At 39.8% G+C, this 22,707-nt stretch overlaps 2 protein-coding genes across 3 annotated transcripts in view; both read left to right on the forward strand.

Annotated features, from left to right (window-relative positions):
- LOC117738386 (LIM domain-binding protein 1) overlaps positions 1 to 8,415 on the forward strand; it is a 29,368-nt gene extending 20,953 nt beyond the window's left edge. Inside the window, exon 12 of the transcript XR_004610085.1 lies at positions 8,380 to 8,415. The gene's annotated coding sequence lies outside the window, so the exon portion shown is untranslated. The remainder of the gene's footprint in view (positions 1 to 8,379) is intronic.
- On the forward strand, positions 241 to 22,007 carry armh3 (armadillo like helical domain containing 3). Of its 2 annotated transcripts, XM_034544390.1 has the most exons (26): positions 241 to 348; positions 1,621 to 1,730; positions 1,830 to 1,886; positions 2,218 to 2,364; positions 2,516 to 2,623; positions 2,719 to 2,811; positions 2,934 to 3,008; positions 3,108 to 3,194; positions 5,517 to 5,573; positions 5,701 to 5,744; positions 6,248 to 6,308; positions 6,465 to 6,511; positions 7,304 to 7,379; positions 7,566 to 7,659; positions 9,358 to 9,459; positions 9,719 to 9,777; positions 9,885 to 9,950; positions 10,460 to 10,529; positions 11,103 to 11,163; positions 11,252 to 11,340; positions 12,260 to 12,342; positions 12,676 to 12,802; positions 13,106 to 13,181; positions 14,289 to 14,367; positions 20,257 to 20,373; positions 20,923 to 22,007. In XM_034544390.1, the coding sequence occupies exons 2-26, from the start codon at positions 1,629 to 1,631 to the stop codon at positions 21,013 to 21,015; spliced, it is 2,070 nt and encodes a 689-aa protein (XP_034400281.1). In that variant the 5' UTR covers positions 241 to 348; positions 1,621 to 1,628; the 3' UTR covers positions 21,016 to 22,007. The 2 variants fall into 2 exon arrangements, with proteins under 2 accessions (XP_034400281.1, XP_034400282.1); XM_034544391.1 differs by lacking the exon at positions 1,621 to 1,730 and having other exon boundaries at positions 279 to 348.
- Positions 22,008 to 22,707: the final 700 nt, after the last annotated feature.

Genomic DNA, 22,707 nt, shown 5'->3' on the forward strand with positions numbered 1-22,707 from the left:
CTTTTTCTGCTGTATCTGTTCAAAAGTAAGATTGGCCAGGTTTAATTTTTTTCTTTCCTCCTCAAAGGTTGAGCAGTTATTTTTCCTATACATTTTACTAGTTTATGCATGTGTGGTCTGAATGATGACATTACATAATCCGAATACAAAATATTATTGTTGACCACTTATTAAAGTATGTTTAATGTTTCATTACTGTATTAAATAGTGGATCTACCTAGATGATTTTTATGGGGCACTAGGACCCTGAAGACCAGCAGGAGGCTAATGATAGCAGTATGCTAGCAGAGGCTAGTGTTGTCACAAGGATTCATGAACTAGATTTGTAATTGTAATACTTTAACTGAGGTAAGAACAAACCGCACCACTAACTAAGCTGTATCTAACTAATGTAACACTGCAATGTCGTGAATAGTCGCACCCTGACATTAAGTAGCTGAATCAATGTAACAATCTGTCTGGTATTAATTTAGCTAGCTAGAGCTAGCGTTAGCTTTAGCTGTGAAGTCTGAACATATTAGTAGATTTAACAGTTACATAAATCACCTCCCTGATATCAACTAGGTGTTCATTCAGTGTCGACTGGACAACACAACCTGCTCGTTAACAAAACCACGTCGCTGTTAGTCGTTAATGACCCAGTTAGCAAACGATAGGTCAGTCAGCTTGTATTAGCTAACGAGCTAGCAACCCATCCCAACTCAGGTCAGCAAACCGAGCTAACGTTGTATCATGATAATATATAGAGATAGCGTTATATCAATTATATAGCTAACATCTCTGATTACATGTATTAGTTCATTTAAGATGCCGTAAGCTAAAATGTGTTCGCTATTTGAATTATTTAACCTTTACTTGTCACATGTCACTTTGTTGACTAAGCTAAACCTAAACGTTTAAGTTCGTTATCTCACGTTAGTTAACGGTAACTTAGTTACTGGAACGTCTCGTTGACGGAATGATGTATAGTTAACGTCACTATACCGGTTTCCAAGCACAGGGCTTCTCTGAACACAGTCAGATGGTACAACAGTAACTAACATTGGATAGTTCTGCCTCTGGTGACCTGCCTCATCAGGTTTTGAAGTAAAGCCATGGCTGGTGTGCCTATTACGTCCAATAGTAGGCAGCAGACTGGATTAGTGGTCATAAGTAAGCACCAATATATTGATCCCACGATCGAAGTATTGCCTTCACACATTGAACCACATTGTTGCTCACTGATGTATTTCTTCATAATAATGAAAATGTGCTCTGTAGTTTAACTGTTACTTTACTTTTGTAAACGGCTCTCGTGTGCACCAAATTCATGGTTTAAAATAGTGCAGGTTTAACGCACAATTTACTCCTGTTTGAGTATACCCAGCTGTTTTAGTCCATTACTTAGCAGTGTTTAAATCTGAAACTATATAATTGTGACAGGTTTGAGGAAATAATGGGCTTCAGGCTGGGGAAGTCAAAGAGCACTGAGAAAGAGACTACAATATCATTGTTGGTTTGTTCTTTTCTCTAGATGTATTGAGTGTAACATTCATAGGATAAATATTGGTGATTTACACCATTTATTTTTTACATCATTGACTTACATTATCATCGAGATCACTGCCTCTTTTTCCTCAGACTTAGTCATGTCTCAGGTGGAGAAGAAGGCAGGGCTTCTGAGGAGGACTTCATCCTCTAAGAAACCCTTAAAAGAGAAGGTGGTGCTGATGTATGATGAGATTTTTGCAGTGAGTATCACAATAGCAGAACGCCAGTAATGGAAAGTAAAGTAATACAATTGTGCGCAAGTCTTAAAAAAGTCCTGTCTGTTTCTTTTTCTTTCTTAGAAAGAAGACCCAGCAAAAAACAACCCCCGCTTCTGGGATGAGCTGTTTCTTATGAAGGTAAAATGAAAGAGAAAAATACTTTAAAAATAATCTTGTTGAGTAGAAATGCAAATAGTCAGAAATGGTATCAGTACATCTAATTGAGACATAGATAATATCAGTCTTCAAAATAACATTTGCCAACATGTGTATGCAACTTCTAATACATTGGAAGAAAGGATGATCGGAAGAAAAATGGAACTGATCAGATGTAATATATGTGCCAAAAACCTGTTAATACAATAATAGGAGGGCACTCCCTAATAATTTCCTAATCACCCTCCACTCTTAAACATGTGTACTAACACAAACTATCTTTTTGTATGTCTGTCCTTCCAACATGTTTTAGGTGAACCTAGAGTACCTAGAGTCTAAGTTGGAGAGTGTAGATGGGGAGGAAGTTCAGCGGATCCAAGACAACATCAACTCTCTGTTCCACCACTGTGTTCAGGCTCTGGGAGAAGAGCACCAGATCAAAGTGGTCAATGCCCTGCAGGTAAATAAAGCGCCCAGATGTTTCATCGACAGGTTACATTGCACATGTGACAATCGCATTAGTAGCTTGGAGCGCCAACAAAATGCATTGTTGTGGTAATGTGAAACATATCACAATATTAACACCTGTGCTCACCTGCGTATCTCCCCAGACACTCTGTGCACTTTTCCGGGGGGTTCATCAGAAGAACAAGTCTGCATCTGGCTTTGACATCATCAACATGCTCATGGGCTTTGACAAGGCTGAGCAAAGGATGAAGGTGTGTTGGGAAAACGCATTGAGAGGTGAAATAAAAGAGTGAAAGTTATGATTGACGTTCATTCACTTTATCTCTTGTGTTTGTATCTCCTGCAGGACTTAATGGAGAGACTGGACAGCCTTCTTTGTGGAGATGGCTCAGAGAGTCTGAAGAGCCTTTGTCTCAAACTGCTGCTGTGTCTGGTGACGGTGAGACAGAACATACCAAAACAGCAAGATTAATTATAATGTGATCGGCTTTGGGGAATGCTTGTTGTGCTGTTTTAAAAAGACACTAAACATCCAAAATATGTTAACAAATGTGTTAACAGGTAACGGACAACATTAGTCAGAACACCATACTGGAATATGTGATGATCAACAGCATATTTGAAGCCATTCTACAGGTAAGACCATATCTAGTGTAATTTCGGAATTTCTATTCATTTTAGAAATGTCTTCTTCCAAGTTTGGTCATCTCTGTTCTCCGTCTCTCCCCTCCTCAGATTCTTTCAGATGTGTCCAGCAGAGGGCAGCATGGGTATGATGCTGTGGTCCTCCTGGCTCTGCTGGTCAACTACAGGAAATATGAGGTGTGTACATATATTCACATGGAACTTTACTTCTTAAATACTTATTATTGAGGCATAATATGTCACAACTGTTTCACTTGTGCATTTCAAGACTGTGTTACAATTGTGCATGTAGAATTGGAGTAATTTACGATTAAATTAGTGTAATAAACAACTAGAAAATGTTGCAATAAATTTAGATAGTGTGGCTACTACCGAGAGGTGTTTATATACATGTGTGTGGGTGTATATATATATATATATATATATATATATATATATATATATATATATATATATATATATTACATTACCGGGAGTGAGATGTGTTAATGAGGTCAGTTGTGGAGACACACAGAGAGAGCACAGGGTGCGGTGGGGGGGGGGGTCCTGCCTTCCTTCTTTCCTTCCTTCCTTCATTTCCTCCTTCCTTCCCTTCCTTTCCTTTCTCCCTTCAGTTTGCTCCTGCATGTGTGTGTGTATGACACATAGTGCAGGGAGGCGGGCCACAGAACCACACACTGCCTCTATGTGTATCACTGGTTGCCATGGTGAGAGGACATGTGTTGGTTAAGCTGCCCTGATTAACTCATTTGAAGCAGCTGTGCACCATAACTCTGATCACAAATGTGTCTGTCCTTCTTTCCTTCCTTCCTTTATTCCTTCCTTCCTGTGTGTGTATCAGTGGACACAGAGATACACCCACATTTCCATATCTCTCCTCCGCAGCGATGACCCCACTACGTATTATAAATGAGAATCTGTGTGTGTGTGTCTCTTTGGTTCTGTCAAACTGCACTAATTAGAACACCTGTTTGCTGCCAACATCAAAGGTTGCCATGGTGATAATTTCAAGACGACAGTTGCACAGGCTTAACATGGAGTTAAAGCTAGGAAAAACTTATCAAACTATCTAAAAAAGTCAGATAACCGTAGCTCCATTTCTTTCGCCAATATTTTTTGAGAGGAAGGACGACTTGAGAACATTCAGTGTGGCCAGCTCTATGAGCCTGGCTGCTTCGCATAGCCACACTGAATGAAGAAATATCTTAATATAGAAAATGATGATAATAATAAAATATCTAAAAGTAATAAAAAGTACTAGTTGGCCTGTTTTCATTATGATGAGTAAATCCAGTGTAGTCTGAGGAGGAAACAGATTAAACCATAAACAAGGATATTTGTGACCTCTCTTTTGGCACCAGAAAAACATAAAAACCTTGATCTGAGAGAGATCCGGTATCACAGAGACAGAGAAGCAATCATGCTTTCTGAAATGGCTTCCAATTAACTTCCCTCTTCAGTTATTTCCTGGAAGGATAAGGGTGGCAGCGTGGGAGGGGGTGAAAGGATGAGCAGTGAGGTTTTGGAAGCACCCTCATATGTAAGCAAAGTTGGCAGCTGCTCAAAGAGCATTTACTCCTTACAAGTACAATGTGTAGGATGTGGCTAAAATGGGCTGAACAGTCAGAATTTGAGTACGGGATGGACCGATCTGACTTTTTCCAGTGCCAACACCGTAACTGATACCGGGGCTTTGGATATCGGCCGATACTGAGTACCGAAACCAGTACCAGTGTTTAATGAATAAGCTGAATGCCTCACTTTGAGGAAGTGACCATTCAACTTTGTAAAACAAAATTGGATACATATATATAAATTAACTGAATTGTTATTTATTGTTAAAGTAAAAAACAAACGGCAGCCTATTGAAAAGAAAAATAATCTTGCAGATTAACAGGAATTACAATACAAACATTTTTAAATGCAGCAAACAATTGGTCAAAATGTATTTGACAGTAATTTGAGTATAACACAATCCAACTGCATGACATAAGAACAAAGGGTAAACATTATATCATAATTAAGTCACAAACTAGTGCAAAGTGTGAAATACAGCATTGTTTTTGGCTCCCTCAGCTATGCAGTGCTGATAACGCATGCCATAGTACATGCACATTAATCAGACATAAACATATCATTTATTTAATAGTTTGCCCTATAGTCACTGCTTGCCAATCCAGCCAATGCTATTTTCTGGTAATGACTGCATGAGAAAAAATACCGCAAAAATATCCTACTAATGGCGATGGCGTTGCTTTCATAGTCCAGAATCACACAGGCTTTGCTTCCCTGTCTGTTATCAACAAAAACTGAGCTCCATGTCTTTTTAGTTGCATTACTGAACCTTGCATGGGATGAATAGAGTAGAAGTAGATGAGCACCTTGAGTCAGGAGACCAAATTAAAAGAGAATTGCCCTTTAACGGTCAATAAAGTATTAACGTCAATATTTGTGTAAAATATTGAATGGCCTCTAAACACTGATTTTGTTGTTTGTTAGTCAGTGAATCCTTACATTGTGAAGCTCTCCATTGTGGACGATGAGCCAACACTAGATGTAAGTATGTTGTCACTTACTGTATTTAATTTGAAGTGCAGAATAATAAATAGCCAGTGTGGTGAAGACGTTGGCCTTCATAGATTATCAAAGGTTTGACTGACACACTGGATGTTTTCTTTCCCAGGGAATGGGTATGGTTGTCCACCATGCTCTGACAGAGTATAACAGGTGAGATCTAAAAGTGTCAAAAACATGTTTTTAATGATGCTGTCATCAGTGTGCTGAGGCCGCTGGTGTCATCACTTTGGTTTGATGTCTCCCACAAATGTTCTATTTCTATTCTGAAAAAAACAGGCTCCTTTTATACTTTAAGTTATTTATATCTGACAGTTTCCTTTGGTAGTCGGTAATGTTTTTTGGAAGAGGCAAGGTTTGGAAATTAAAATGCTGTCCGTGAAGGAGGTCCTGTCGGCCTGCGTGCGTAGACGTACACATCAAAGTGATGAACGACGACTCCATTCAGTTCATTGTTTCTGATTATAAAGCGAATGTCCCTAAGATAATGGGTTGTGGGGAGTAGAAGGCGATGTTGGGTGTGTTTGGTTACAAGTGCTGTGTTTGAGTGTAAACCTATATCTCTGCTGCTGTGTAGCCCTACCTGTCTTTGATTTATTTGTCCTTCTCGCCACTTTATTATTACTTCCTGTGTTTGTCTTTCTTTACCCATAAAGACAGTACAAAGACAAAGAGGAGGAGAACCAGGGTGGGTTCTTCTCTACCCTCACTAGTATGGTAGGACCTTATTCTTTCTTCACATTGTAACAGTAGATATATTTTGACTTGATTGGTATTTCTGGCATTAGGATGTATATGGTATTCAAGGAGTTTCATCTGTAGCTTCTTTTTAAACAGTGTTTGCTGATAGCTTGATCCTGCTCATGTCCACAGGTGGGCAGCATGTTTATAGCAGACGCTGATGAGAAACTCTCAGTACAGTAAGTACAAAGTGATTTATTTTCTTACCAATCGGTCAAACTTAAATGCATTGTCTACATCCTCAATTAGAGAATCCATTACTGCTGCAGTGTCTTTTGGCCTGTCCTCTGTTTTATCATTGTAAAAGACTCCAGTTGGAAATCACATGTTAAATGAACACATTTGCTGTAATAGTATAAACCGTAACCAAATTATAATCAAATACTGGGATTGTTGAGTTGAGATCAGCATATGTACTGTTCAGCAGCACCAATATACATTACGTTATATTAAGTATTCGGCATCTTTATGTTCATCTGTCAACCTTGATTAATCAGGAAAACTTAACTTAACAAGTTCACATGTTGATTATGACCATGTGTCACAAAGAGAAAATATGAAAAGTTCATAAGTTTGACTGTTTAGCCTGTGACACAGTGTAGATTCTGTGTTGCTGGTTGAGTGACAATTTTTAAGAATGCAGCTAATTATATATATATATCTGTAAACAAAGTTTACTGTTGTTTTACATCTTTTAATGTTACCTCATTTATCACTTAAAATGTAATATATAGAAATGTTGAAAATGATGTATTAGTAGTTGTACACGTTGTGCAATGATACAGAAAATGAAAGGTGAGCTGCTAATGCAAGAAGTGATTGTTAATAATCTTTAAACAGCAGACTGCCCCTCAACTTGTGCTTCACTGGATCAAAGCCTGAAGCTTTTTTTCCTGCCCAGTTATGTTAAAATGTGTAGATTTTACTTCTTGATTGAATCAGCTGACGTCACACTTTCCTTCCTCCTTAAGGACCAATGAGGCGATTCTTCTGGCACTCTATGAGGCTGTGCACCTCAACCGCAACTTCATCACTGTATTAGCACAGGTAAGATTACAATGGTCATTTATAATAAGAACCCTTTTAAAAATGGCCATTGTTTGACAACTCAGGAATATTGTAATCTTTGTGATTAATGTACCATTGTGTTGAAATGTTTTACACTACCAGAAGTAATCGCATCGATTCCAGTGTCGATGACATTTCACAAATGTGTTTTTGGTCTTTTATCAGAGCCACCCTGAGATGGACATCCCAACCACACCTACCACCCCTACTCCAACCACACCTACAACACCACTTGGCACAACGCCGCCCTCCTTAGACAGTAAGTCAAACACTTTCTTTGGGGACACATCAATTGCAGAAAACATGGATGACGTGTCTGTGATGCCCGTTGGTCTCCCGTCTGTATTGGGGTCTACGTAATGCTCTGTTTCTGCCTCCATTTGTCTGCAGCAGGGATCGAGCTAGAAAGCAGTGACACATGAAATTACAGGTTGCCCGTTTCACCTGTCAGAGTAGAAGGACGGGTTAGGACAATGTTGTAAAAATGATGTCTTTATGGTAAAGTGTATAGTTGAACGTTATGATCTCAATCAATTTTTTTTAACCAAATTGTCCAAAGGGGAATCAAGGATCAAAAATGTAATCCTTTGTGAAATCTTTTCAAATGTCTTTTCCACAGAGGCAAAGTCTTGTGGTCGTTACAAAAACTGCATCTTTATACCTTCAAATACTGTCTTCAATATTCAGCTTTAGTGTTTTCCACCTGAAAGGACAGCAGCGCTTTCAGTGGAGCGGAGGGAGCCTTTCACTTTGTCTTGACAGTTCTGGTGTATAATGTATTTTATACCACGGCCTCACCTTGAAACTGCACTGAAATTGGACTAAACTAAACTATGAATCCCGTCAAAACACCAGATAGGGCAGAAAAAAGGTGAAGGATTTCTAAAGCTTTTTATCACATGTCTATTTTTACATACATTTTTAAACACTGTCTCTCCAAACATGGCGACTCTCCCTCACATCTGCCTTGGACAGACAGACACACACACACACACACACACACACACACACACACACACACACACACACATACACCGGCAGCCTTCTCAAATATTCAATAGATCTTTAAGGTTATCTGAAGAGAGGCGCTCACACACATTAAATGGCACTTGTAATGTTGGTTTATTACATCTTAATATTCAGATTATTACACCACAACACAAACTTGGTATTATCTCTTTAGATTTGAGTGCATGGCTGTCACTTCAGGTTTTATGGCAGGTGAATGGTATTGCTAGCACATTCAAAAGCAGGTCATTTAGCATGCACACATGCTGTAACGGCTAAAAGGTGCATGTTTCTATCCCTAGAGCTCCCTCCATTGCTTCAAACCTAAGAGCCATTTTCTGTATGAAATATTTACCTCCAGCTTTAAATACAGATGAATGTTTCACATACTGCGTGCCATTCCATGGGGGCTTCAGCACTTAGAGTCGCTCTACTCTGACCCGACTCAACACGTGCCTGCAATCACATGTCAGGAATACACATTGTCCTTCCACTGTACAGCCCCATGTGATGATATGTTTCTTAATAGCGTGAACTCTTTCTTTTGCCCTGCTGTGATGTGAGGAAACAAATGAGGGTTTGTGTGGAAGAGTGGAGATATAAAATGACCCGCTCATTATTTATCCATGAAACAATCAAAGAGCAGATATTTTTAAATGGATAAAGATGCTTTTCTACAATAATGAGACAAAGACGTCTCTTTTTGTGATGTTATTGGCCTGAATGAGCACTCAGTCTGGCCGCCCAAACAAGGACGGCAGCTCTTTTTAATTGGGATGTCATTACTTAATATAATAATTGACTGCACAATTTTGGGATTTAAAGTTTGCTTTATCATAATTATATTATGCTCTTTATTTCTGTTTAGTTCATATTTATGTTTGAGAAAATATTGGTTAGTATTTTATCTGCAGTGAACATGCTTTATTTGCACGTATCTGCTGTGTAGTGATGAACAACCCAGAACTGCCTCTGGATCCCAACCTGCAGACGAGCAACCTTCTCATCACCTTCCTCAAGTACGCCTCCATTGTAATGCAGGATACTAAAGGTAAACAGGCACTGTCCTGCCCTCCTTTTGGTCTCTGTCTCTCTACCTTCCTATAACTCTTCCCTCTTTCACTGTTTCTTTTACACTTCTATCCTGACGTCACATAGTTGACCTAGACAGCAGTGACACATTAATGCTGTTATCTCCACCACCATTAATTTGTTTTAGTCACTCTCAAAGAACCAAAGTTAAAAAAAAAAACTGTCTGGCCCTCTGTTTTTTTTAACCTGTTAAGAGTCTCATATTTGTGTGTTTGCAGATGAGCATCGACTCAACAGTGCCAGACTGTGCCTAATCATCCTCACCTGCATAGCCGAGGTAGGAGCAGCCCCACTGCTGCAACATTTGCTTGCTCCACAGATTGTCTTTGTTCTGACTTCACCTGTGTGTGTGTGTGTGTGTGTGTGTGTGTGTCCGCGTGATAGGACCAGTACGCTGATGCCTTTCTTCATGATGACAACATGAACTTCAGAGTCAATCTCCACAGAATGGTGAGTGTCTGTTTGTAAGTGAGTGACAGTGAGCACATAAATGACAGAACAAATTCAAAAGTTATAATTGTAGCAGATCAACAGGAGGTACATATTTAGTGGTGGAAACTAACTTATTGGGACTTTGGGAGGATACTTTGTGTTATATTAAGTCAGACTTTGGACGTTATTTTAAAAATCAGAATGCAGCGCTACATGTGGTGATCTCTCTTTTCATTCACTATTTCTTACCTGTTACTTTCCCTGTCTGCCATGCACAGATGTACTTGTACACATTAGAAACCCGGTTATGTCCATACATGGCTTAGAAATCGCCGTTCTCTGAGTGAAAACTACTTGGGGAAATCAGGTTTCTCTAAACCCCTGGCCCGAATAGGGTAACCAGGTTTCTCGTCTCTGTGACGTTTAAGAAATCGTTTTACTGGAGTAATCCAGTTACTTAAGTGCAGGTAAACGTAAACCTGTTATTTTTCCGACTTACTGTATGTTTCAACTTTCCTTGTTTTCAGCCCATGAGGCACAGAAAAAAAGCAGTGGACAAGAACATCCCATCACGTCCGCTGGTGTGTGCTGTTTTAGGTATGAGGAACATTCCTAAGGACTCAAACTGTAGGTCCATCGTAACCGAGTGGCTCTGATACTTTTGGTGGCTTGTTAGTTAGATGTAACGTCTGCTCTTCCTTCTGAGTGTGATTCCATATGATAACTGCTCCAAACCAGATGTTGAACATTCACTAGTCTACAATGAAAGATGTGTGTTGGACGTCATACGTTGTTAATATTTTAATTTGAAAGAGGAGGAATGATGACACAATGAGGTTCAAGGGTTTGTTTGGTACTTTGAAGTAGGGTTTTATGAGGTAAAATCGATATCAGTTTAAGTGTACGCTATATTTAGGATATTTTCACAGTTTACCTGAAAACCCTTTCCGACAGGGAACATAACGGCATCAGTTCCCCGTCGGAAAGGGCTGTCTAGCGGTAAGATAAAGTGTTGAAAATATTCTAAATATAGCGTACACTGATATTGATTGTATTAGGTCGATCTTCTTTGCTGCCCTCGTTCACATCAGTACATCGCTTCACTCTTGTGCCCACATTGTGTTGTTTTTCCAAACTGAGGTCTGTCTTTGTCTGTACCCTTTTGTCTAGATCTGATGGTGGAGTTTATAGTCACTCATATGATGAAGGATTTCCCCATGGATTTATACTTGTGAGGACACATAAACATCACACACACACAATTTTCTGGTCTAGTCCACCAACCTGCTCCGTCACCACAGTTTGTGTTTCCTGTGCAGGCGCTGTGTGCAGATCATCCACAAACTCCTGTGCTACCAGAAGAAGTGCAGAATCCGGTTACACTACACCTGGAGAGAGCTGTGGTCAGGTAAAGATACCTCACTGTCTCTATAGTATGACTTGGTAGGTACAAACTCTTCCCAGGGGACTAAGAACCTTTTGAGGAACTCGTTGTGTTTCGACATCAGGGTCCCGGGTCTGCATTAAGTTCCGGGGACATTTTCTTGTGATATTTTGATCTTGCCCCAAAAAAGGACCTTGTCCGGAGGTAATACTTTCTTGAGCAACTTTTATGGTTTTATAATGATTGATGTTGATTCTCACACATGTTCTCTGTACATCAAGATATACTTCATATAGTAGTTGTAACTGTACCTCTCAGGTGAAACCAGAGAATTAAAGTAGGGGAGGATGTGTCTGCTGATTCACGTGTGACAAATTGTGTTTTGGAAAAAACAAAAATGTATAACTTATATCTGAAACGTGTTTAATTTGCTGGGCATCACCTTAAGAGTTGGGTATAGTTAAGTGCTTTTTCAAAACAAAGCCAATTTCCTTCTGAAGTCATTGGGCCGGTTATTTTGGAAATGCATTGCATCATTGAGATTGGATAATGAGTCTCATTAGAATACTGATTCTTTTAATCGGACCAATAATCAGCTTAGTTCCCTGAGTAACACTGACCTTCTTCTCCTACCGGTGATAATAGCAGACCATGAAATAAGAAACAAGGAGTGAAAAAATGTGCTGATTTAAAGCCACAGATGTGTTTATCTTCTTTCAGCGTGTTGTTGTGCCAGCTTGTTTTGGAGCTTTGGGGTTTGTCTTCCTCTTAAAGCCAGAGAAAGGACTTGATTTGGTGTTGAAAGGTTTCCCCCCTCCTGTGTTTCCATTATCTAGCTTAATAAAGAGGCTCACTGAGGAAAGCAGACTGCTGCCATGTGCCTCTGCTGGTAGACGACTATCAAGATTATTTCATTTATGTGTGCATGTCTGCTTCTGCACAGCTCTCATCAACCTGCTGAAGTTCCTGCTGTCGAATGAGACAACACTGCTGGCCAAGCACAACATCTTTCAACTGGCTTTACTAGTGAGACACACACACGCACACACACACACACACACACACACGCGCACACTCCATGCACACCATTGACAGGACCTTAGTCCACAATGGTAATTTGTTTCACAGAGATGTGTGTATGATCTTGTATTCAGAGGAAAGCCAGATGTTGTATCAGTGTTGCTACTTGTAGCCCAGCTGCTTGTAGCCCAGAGACATAAAAGGCCAAACAGGCTATGTATGCACAAACGGATGCAGTATACATTTGATTTCCCCTTAGAAAAAATATTTTTGGTTTGGTTTTTCTTCTTTTGTTTAGAGTGAATGTATTAATCAACCTGTGTTTGTCTTCCGATCCAGGTAGTGAACCTGTTCAACATGTTTATAACATACGGTGACACGTTCCTGCCCACCTCCAACAGCTACGACGAGCTGTACTATGAAATCGTACGAATGCACCAGGTCTTCGACAACCTCTACTGTATGGGTATGTTAGTAGAAACTGCAGTGTCCAACCAGACTTCTAATGTAAAAGGGGTCATTCAAATAATTTAAAATAATATTAGCCATCATAAAAAACTAGTTACTAGTTTTATTCATCAATGAATTCCAGTGTTTTCTCGGCAGAAAACTTGCAAATGTTACACCTTTAAATGTTCTAGCCTTTCTTTTATTGCCCTTCACCAGTCAGATGTAAATAGATGTGTTATTATGTGGATTATATTTTATATATATATATATATATATGTGCATCTAACTCTGTTTCTATCTGTCATTCTCTGCCTTCCAGTTCTGAGAGTATCAACCAACACGGGCCAGTGGAAGGAGGCAGCCAGCAAAGTCACACATGCCCTTGTCAATGTTCGGTAAAAGAGCAACACACACATACTGTAGGAGAAAAGAGTCACATTGGATTTAAGGGAATTTTCAAACAGAAATGTAGTGAAGAAAGGTCAAAATACATGGAATTAAGTTAAGTCTTTGGATCTGTAATATAGGTCTTCCATCCAAAGCCTTTTCCTTTTGCTTCCATACACTTCCTCCCTCAGGCCCCTCTATTCAGTACTTTTAAACCTTTATCTCTTCCACCCCAACCCTGCTCCAGTCCACATACATACTCACTCACCTTGGTCTCTCCTCCACCATTTTACCCTGCAATCTCTCTTTCATCCTCTATTTTCTCTGAGGAGTTGATCCTATGAGGTCACCCTGACTTGGAGGCCCATGAGAGGGGTCGTATATGAGCGGGATACTCTCCGACGATTCACCCACTCAACTGGGCTCCTGATGGAGCTCCCTGCTTGAATAGGCAGTCACGAGAGCTGGAGGGAACACAGGGACATTGAAAGAGTATTATTTGAAAGAATAGATGAATGAATCGGAGAGGAATAAAGAAGCCACTGAGACTGTGTCAAAATTAACTCAAATGAAGAGATCAATTCCATTTTACTTCCATCACTTCGATCCTCCATACGTGGGCTTCCACACCTAAATGACAACTGAATTGCCACTATGGAGAATTCTCTGCATTGTTGTCACTCTAATTTATTTGATATACGACGTCCCCCTAAGCCAGTACAAGATAAGCCATTTCATCCCACATCTGTGCTTATCGCATCAACTTACATTTGGAGCCATAAGGCAGTTTATTTCATGGAAATGAATGCTAATGCTGAAAGAGATTGCTTCTGAATTTACATTTGAAATTCCCTGGTGTGCTCACACAATATGAAGGAGGCATTGGGAATGAATATAAGTTAGTTTTGGTGTTAAACAGCCAGTCTTTAACTCAGAACTTGCTGGTAAAATATCTTGTCAAAATTGCAAACTGCAAACCTTCATTTATTAAATATTATAACAATCACACATGTCTGTGTGTTCCGGGTGTAGTGTTGATAATGCATATCCTTCCACATAAATGATCATTTCCACACTGCTTCATCTCAGAACTGTTTGTGTTTTTGTCTTTTAAGGGCCATCGTCAACCATTTTAATCCCAAGATTGAGTCGTACGCTGCTGTGAATCACATCTCCCAGCTGTCCGAAGAACAGGTAAACATCATTTTACCTGTTCTTAATAATTTTACCCTAACCCTTCTTATTTTTACACACTGACTAAAGTTTGCATGTAAATTGAAACAAACAACAACACCTTGGGGCCATTTGAGTGTAACTCCACTGAAACTTCGCTCTTGTCATCTCAAACGTAAATCTTTTTAGTACACAATGGAAAACACTCAGTACTTTATTCGAGAAAGGGTTTACTGTGTTTTATTTTGTAAGAATGCTTATTCACGAGAAGTAGTTTCAGCCATGTGACTCCGACATGGCTTATTGTGATGAGACACCTAGAGGAGCAGTTGTCATAACGACACACCACTGAGCTTAAAACACATTATGGCTGATTCATTGCACACAGTTCAGGTGGGAGGACTCTGTTCACAACTAATATGAAGTGTTTTACACTGTACACGACACACACACTTTAGCTTCTGTCACTTCTGGAAACAACGAAATCCCAACAACTTTCACTTAAAAATTACAAAAAATTAAAAATCTACAATGAGAATAATTCAAGTCCAGTAAATGTTGCAGATTCTGAAGCCCACTTTTTTTGTAAATGCATAAAAATAGAGAATTGAATAATTGAGAAACTGGACTGCCTCTGAAACGCTTATTCTCTCACCGTTACTGAAAACGTGAATCACTGCTACGAACATTGTGCGTTCCGCTTAAGACTTTATCATTTATGTCAAATTGGTGAAGCTGGAGGAGAACCTTTTTTTTGGTGGATTTTGTCATTGTACTCAATTACCTCTCTGCGTTTATCAACCACACTATAGAACAATGTACCACACTATAGAACAATGTACAAGACTGTACCACAATGTACAACACTATATAACAATGTACCACACTGTACCACAATGTACCACACTGTAGAACAATGTACAACACTATAGAACAATGTACCACACTATAGAACAATGTACAACACTATAGAACAATGTACCACACTGTAGAACAATGTACCACACTGTAGAACAATGTACAACACTATAGAACAATGTACCACACTGTAGAACAATGTACCACACTATAGAACAATGTACAACACTATAGAACAATGTACCACACTGTACCACAATGTACCACACTGTAGAACAATGTACCACACTGTACCACAATGTACCACACTATAGAACAATGTACCACACTGTAGAACAATGTACCACACTGTACCACAATGTACCACACTATAGAACAATGTACCACACTGTAGAACAATGCACCACACTATAGAACAATGTACAACACTGTACCACAATGTACCACACTGTAGAACAATGTACCACACTATAGAACAATGTACCACACTATAGAACAATGTACCACACTGTAGAACAATGTACCACACTGTAGAACAATGTACAACACTATAGAACAATGTACCACACTGTAGAACAATGTACCACACTGTAGAACAATGTACCACACTATAGAACAATGTACCACACTGTAGAACAATGTACCACACTGTAGAACAATGTACAACACTATAGAACAATGTACCACACTGTAGAACAATGTACCACACTATAGAACAATGTACAACACTATAGAACAATGTACCACACTGTAGAACAATGTACCACACTATAGAACAATGTACCACACTGTAGAACAATGTACAACACTATAGAACAATGTACCACACTGTAGAACAATGTACCACACTATAGAACAATGTACAACACTATAGAACAATGTACCACACTGTAGAACAATGTACCACACTATAGAACAATGTACAACACTATAGAACAATGTACCACACTGTACCACAATGTACCACACTGTAGAACAATGGACCACACTGTAGAACAATGTACCACACTGTACCACAATGTACCACACTGTAGAACAATGGACCACACTGTAGAACAATGTACCACACTGTAGAACAATGTACAACACTATAGAACAATGTACCACACTGTAGAACAATGTACCACACTGTAGAACAATGTACCACACTATAGAACAATGTACCACACTGTACCACAATGTACCACACTGTAGAACAATGTACCACACTGTAGAACAATGTACAACACTATAGAACAATGTACCACACTGTAGAACAATGTACAACACTATAGAACAATGTACCACACTGTAGAACAATGTACCACACTGTAGAACAATGTACCACACTGTAGAACAATGTACCACACTGTAGAACAATGTACCACACTATAGAACAATGTACCACACTGTAGAACAATGTACCACACTATATAACAATGTACAACCCTATAGAACAATGTACCACACTGTAGAACAATGTACCACACTGTAGAACAATGTACCACACTGTAGAACAATGTACCACACTGTAGAACAATGTACCACACTGTAGAACAATGTACCACACTGTAGAACAATGTACCACACTGTAGAACAATGTACAACACTGTACCACAATGTACCACACTGTAGAACAATGTACCACACTGTAGAACAATGTACAACACTGTACCACAATGTACCATAAGGCTCTGCAAACAGTCTGTGAGACAGTCAACGCTGCGGCGTGTGGTGTTCAATGTACGGCTCGAGAAGGTCTTTAATAAATGATTCCTTGTGGGCAGAATCGATAGCGCTCGAATAGGAAGTCATCATGTGATAACAGAGATCTTGGCGATCTCGAAGAACTCTCTCGCTATAAAACGTTAATCTAACTAATATCGCTCCTTCATCAATGACGGGGTCAGACAGCTAAACAGTGAGCTGAAACTCACTGCAGCTTTGGGTCTGGTGATGATTATCTGTGGGCATTGCTCTCATAAGCCGGTTATGCCTGATAACACCGCCATGACATTGTTAGCTCTGTCAGAACTGTTGTTAGCACTGTTAACTTTCAGCCACCGGCTCAGCTGACGCCATGTCGAGAGCTGTGTGGAGATAATGCACAGGAGAGGATAAAGTATGCTCCATTTCCAATCCATTGTTCATCACACATAAGGCAAGGCGATAAATCTGTATAATTTTTGACAAGGGTGAAGGGTTTTGTCAGGTGTAACTAAACGGCTCTTTGCACTCCTGGATTACACCTGTTGTACTGTGATAATAGAAAGGTACACTTATTAACTCATTGATATTGATTTGAAGAGCCATATTGCTCAGCCCTTATCACAACACATCTATGACCGCTGGCTAAAACGGGCTGTGTTTCCTAACACACTGTGGGTTGTGGAGTGACTAAACTACAAAACAGCACAAGCATGTAACAGGTCATTAAAGGCAGATATCCACACTGACGGGGTGCTTGAATGAGAGGCTTTCCCTCATCCTGTCCAGACCATCGGACACAACCATTTCACGCTGAGGGCTCCTCTCCACAAAGATTATACAAACCCCTGTTGAGCCCTCTGCAGTTTATTCAAGAAGGACCTCAGTGAACAGCTGTGATAGACACATTTACATATTTTAAAAGCTGAGCTATTTATCTGTCAGACATCCTATTTTAAATCGTTGTACTGTATACTTAGTTTACTGTCTCAAGAGGGGGCGAAACCTTGATCAAGCACGTCTGTTATTTGAAGGACTTGTTTAGGGCGTAACACTAAAATATTGTTTGGGATAATGCATCATGATGTTTCTACTAAAATAATCAATGGTTAGAACAGCGATGATGATAATAATAATAATAATAACAAATAATTTGTTCCAAAAGCTTCACATGTGTCTTAACAGTACTTCATTAAAGTTGTTCATTTGGTTCTGCTCTCATGCCAGCAATATTTTTTATTTTATTTTATTTTAAATGATAGCTGCTGTCCTTTTGGGGGACTGCTCAGGGTGCAAGGCGCAGAGCATTAACGGAAATTTCCCCATTTTAGTTTGTGTCCGACTGCTCTCTCCCCTCATTTCCTGTCATCTCCTTACTGCTGTCTTTCTAATGAATGAACAAAGCCCAAAAAGTACCTTTTTAAAAAAACAGTGCTTTTGATGCGCTGTACTTTGTTAGTCTCAGTAATCACAGCATGTAGGGCGGATTTTTTTTAAAGTTCTGGAGAGAATTGAGTGAACCACATCAAGAGCTTTCAATTGAACAAAAGTCAAAGTAATACTCACAGCAATGCTCACAGCAAATGGACGCGGAAGGTTTAAACTATGACGTAAATCCCCCCCACCATGTTGCAATGTACACAGCAGGTGCACAGCTGTGGATTGAACTTGAACTTTGGTAAATGGAGGGACATGTTCACACCAAAATCTTAGTTGTGTACCTCTGTCCTTTCCTAATTTTTAAATGAAGATTGAAACCGTGCAATTCTTTTGACACACACACACACACACACACACACTGTAGGCACCTGCGCTCCATCCGCCTGCAGCGTCTTCATTCCCCACAGTGACACTAGAAGCTGGATGGCCTCCAGAAATACGCATCACTTAAACGAGCTGCTGTATTCCCTGTCGGTCTGTCTCTCACACACGATACAATATTAGAGTCGAGACACACTTCAGCGCACACACGGCTTCTGTTGTACCCGCCATTCAAGATGAATCCGATGACAACTGCGTGCCCACAAATATATCTGCTTAGTGATGCAAAAAGTAGCTTAGCGGAGTCGAGTGTGTGCAGCAAAACGCTGAACCAAGCGCTTATCATCCCTGTCTTTGCTAAAAGAGCACGTGGAAAAGGTTACATTGTCTCTTGACTATTCTTTAATTCTCCATTTACTTTGAATTTTTTGCTTCCAACTAGTTTAACTTAGCTCGTGCCTTCTCCCCCTCTCATCTTTTCCATTTGCCAACGGTGAAGAAGGAAAAAACCTTAAACAAACATTGGCTGATGTTGCCATTCAAACCCACCTCCACAGAGAGAGGATGGTGATGGAGCGCTGTGAGGGAGAACGAGGCAGGGAGAGAGAGATATAGGTATTCATTTTTCATCTGAGTACCATCAAAGGTTAAAATAAAAACAACAGCCCTTGTCTCCCTGAGCAGAGCTGTAGAATTATTAGAAGAACTAAAATAATGTTTTCGCCTCGGTTGATTATATTTTGGAATGATGATTGAGCTGAACAGGAGATTTACGACCAGAGCTCAAGGAGAATATGTACGTGTTGTGTTTGCATACACTGAACCCGTAAAGGCTAACATCTGTATGTTTAGCTGGATAAAAGGAGTGTGTGCTTATCGAGCTTCTCTGGGAAACACAACAAAAATGCGGCTTGTGCATCTCATTGTGAATGTTTCATGCTGTGAGTGTTGCAGGGTCATTAATAAAATAATGAAAAAGGCCTGCTTGGGGGCAATTTCACAGCTGAATGGGGGTGGGGGGGGAACTCTTTGCATAATTGCATCTGATTTCAGCTCACCTTCTCATCTCATCTGGACTCTACTTTAGGCATGTGTGTATCCTGTGCACTTAATAATCCCAGTACACACACTCTCAGTCCTGTATTTGCTTGACTGTATTTGTACTTGATGAAGTGAATCCTTCCTAAGGCAAAAACGCCTTCATTGTTCATTCAAAGTTGAACTATATCTCACTGGTACAGAAGACAGACACACACACTGTCCTCTGCCGACACACACAGTCTGCTCATCTGGAGATAAAGAAAACAATAAAACAACCACCGTGAGATAAACCAAACCGAGTTCCCGCTAATGACGCACAATTTTGTGGAGAAACGGAACAAAACAAACAAGTAAGAAATCAAATCAAATGCTTTAAACAAATCAATCTAGTTGCAGGTGATGCTTTCCTTTTTCCAAATGACAAATCACATCCCTGATAAGAGTTGACTGACAGGGAGCAGTTAGTGGCCAGAAATAACGTGGAGAGGAACCGGATTAAACCAGATCATGATCCCTCGTGGATAAAGATGTTCATTTTCTGTTTCCCTCATGTCACCCTGTTAGGTGTTGGAGGTGGTTCGGTCCAACTATGACACACTGACGCTCAAACTGCAGGATGGATTGGACCAGTTTGAGAGATACTCGGAGCAGCCCAAGGAGGCTGCTTTCTTCAAGGAGCTGGTAAGAGATAGAGAGCAGTGCATTGTGGGTTTTGAGGGTTCAGAGCGGTCTCCAGTTTCTGTGGTGTCACTGCATATAAAGTCAGAATCCCAGGCGTGAAGAACGTTTTGCATCGAAGGAGAGGTTAGAAATGAAGGACCCTACTTTTTATGACATGTTCTTTGGTCATCCACCCGCCCGTCCATACTTTACACACGTCTGTCCGGTCCATTCTTGTGAGCGTAGGACTCGAGGCTGAAATGATTTGAATTTGGTGACCACACAAAACATGTTTTTGGCTCAATTAAAAAAATGCTAATTATGACAATTTAACACAAATGTCTTAATAGGATAACATTATGAAGTGATGACGTTTTAAACAGTCACTGAACTAAACTGCACCATGACCGGCTGGCGGAGGCACAACAAACGCAAAGCCGTAATTCTAATTTAAAGGAGCAAATTGTTCTTTTGGAACCCAGACCATCGAGTTATAAACAAAGTCAAACTATGCACAGATTTGGTATCTCTTTGACTCGGTAACAAATGTCCCTCTGTATCTGTCTGCAGGTGCGCTCCATCAGTCTGAATGTGAGGAAGAATGTCTCCCTGAACACACTGAGTCAGGACGTCCTGCTCAAAGAGTTTTCCACCATCTCCTGAGATGCACAGACTCATCCAGCCTCCTCCTCCCTTCAGATAGACATACACAGTACATGTGTGTGCGTGTGGACATGAACACATACTTTCACACACACATTACATCACACCAACAAGGCCAGTCCTCGATTGTCTTGATTTGTCCTCCTGTGAACTCAGCGATGGAAACGAGGACAGACGCACTGACAGGCTGGATGCACCTCAAAGAAAGACCTGCAAACTGTCTGGACTCGCTCTCTTTGTTGTTGTTGTTGTTTATGTGTTGGTGTGTGTGATCATTTATGGAAGTGCCCGTATTGCACTGGTTCCCGGTGTGCAATCTGCAGTATTGACTGGACTGTTAACTGACACATGAACGTTTGGATGAAATTGAATTCAAGTATTTTTAATCCAAATGTTCATCCAACTTTTCAGCCACTGATAATGTTTTAAGTAGCTTCTGCTCCCTTGATTCATGATTCATCTACAGTAATTATTTCAGAAGATTTAGGCTTTGAGCTAAACATTGTGTTCTTCCTAACAACATCTGTAATGGTGACCCTTAAGTTTGAATCTTACTGTAAATCCTCTTTGATCTGAGCACTAATTCTTTCTTTGCGGCTGAATGCGTGTTGTGTGAATGTTAAATTAATTCTCTTCATGTTCAGAACATTTAAGAGTATTTTGTGTTTACATGTTTGCTAAGGGGTCGAACATCTTCAGCTGTTAAGTTGAGAATGCTCTCAAATGATAAAACAAAATCTTCTTATTGTTGTTGCAAACCTTTAGCTTTTGAACAAAGCCATGACTAACATTCACTACTGCACGTCACACAAGTCATCGTCTAGCAATTTATCAATGCTCATTCTCATTCAAAACAATTGAAATTATTATTTTTAAGTGGAAACAGATCTTAATTATGCAATTTCTTGTGGAGGGTCTTATTTCTCTCATCTCTAACTCCTGTAGGTATATTTATGTTTCTTTTTTAAATAAAGGTTGGTTTCCTATTACTCAACTAGTGCTTCCTCTTTTGACTATTTAGGAAACATAAAAAACTAACTTTCTCTCACTTTCTTTGATTCAAGCTCTGTAACAACCGTCTTGGATCAGCTCGACCTACACACACACACACACACACACACTGTCCTCTGCCGACACTGCTGACCGACTCTGAGTCTGATACATTGTCCGTCAGTTGGATACTTGATTTCTTACCCCCAAGTGAAATATGACTTCATTCAATGAATGAATATATATATTATATATATATATATATATATATATATAAATATATATATATATATAAAAATGCTTTTTTCTTTGATCATTTCTTTAGTTGTCCGAAGTTGAGGATTTATGAACTATTAAGTTAGAACTCAGCCGGCAAAAGAAAAATGAAGCATCTTACACACAAATGATTTAGTGGGATCTTCATGTCAAACTCCTCTTGTTGCCCCCAATTTCTACACTTTCCTGTCAAATAATGGTGGACATATTCCCTCTCCTAGCTCCACCAACTCCTGAAACACCTGCAGATGTGTTGTCCCTTAATCTGATTGCAGCACTCTACTGACATCTCCCTCACACTGAACAGTTTTTGCACCTGTCTCGATGAGACAACTTCCACGATTATCATCGCATTGTAATTTTGAGTATAGCTCTCACAGTGATTCATAGAAAGGAATCAATATTCTGCAAGTACACCGTGACTAA

This window comes from Cyclopterus lumpus, chromosome 1 (assembly GCF_009769545.1).
Source record: "Cyclopterus lumpus isolate fCycLum1 chromosome 1, fCycLum1.pri, whole genome shotgun sequence".
NCBI classification, from domain to species: Eukaryota; Metazoa; Chordata; class Actinopteri; order Perciformes; family Cyclopteridae; genus Cyclopterus; species Cyclopterus lumpus.

Bases quoted from the DNA above. Each gene is read 5' to 3' on its own strand.
- armh3 (XM_034544390.1), top strand. From the start codon at position 1,629: ATGTCTCAGGTGGAGAAGAAGGCAGGGCTTCTGAGGAGGACTTCATCC. The intron at 9,951-10,459 runs GTGAGTGTCTGT...CCTTGTTTTCAG, and splicing joins GAGTCAATCTCCACAGAATG to CCCATGAGGCACAGAAAAAA. The intron at 11,341-12,259 runs GTAAAGATACCT...GCTTCTGCACAG, and splicing joins CTGGAGAGAGCTGTGGTCAG to CTCTCATCAACCTGCTGAAG.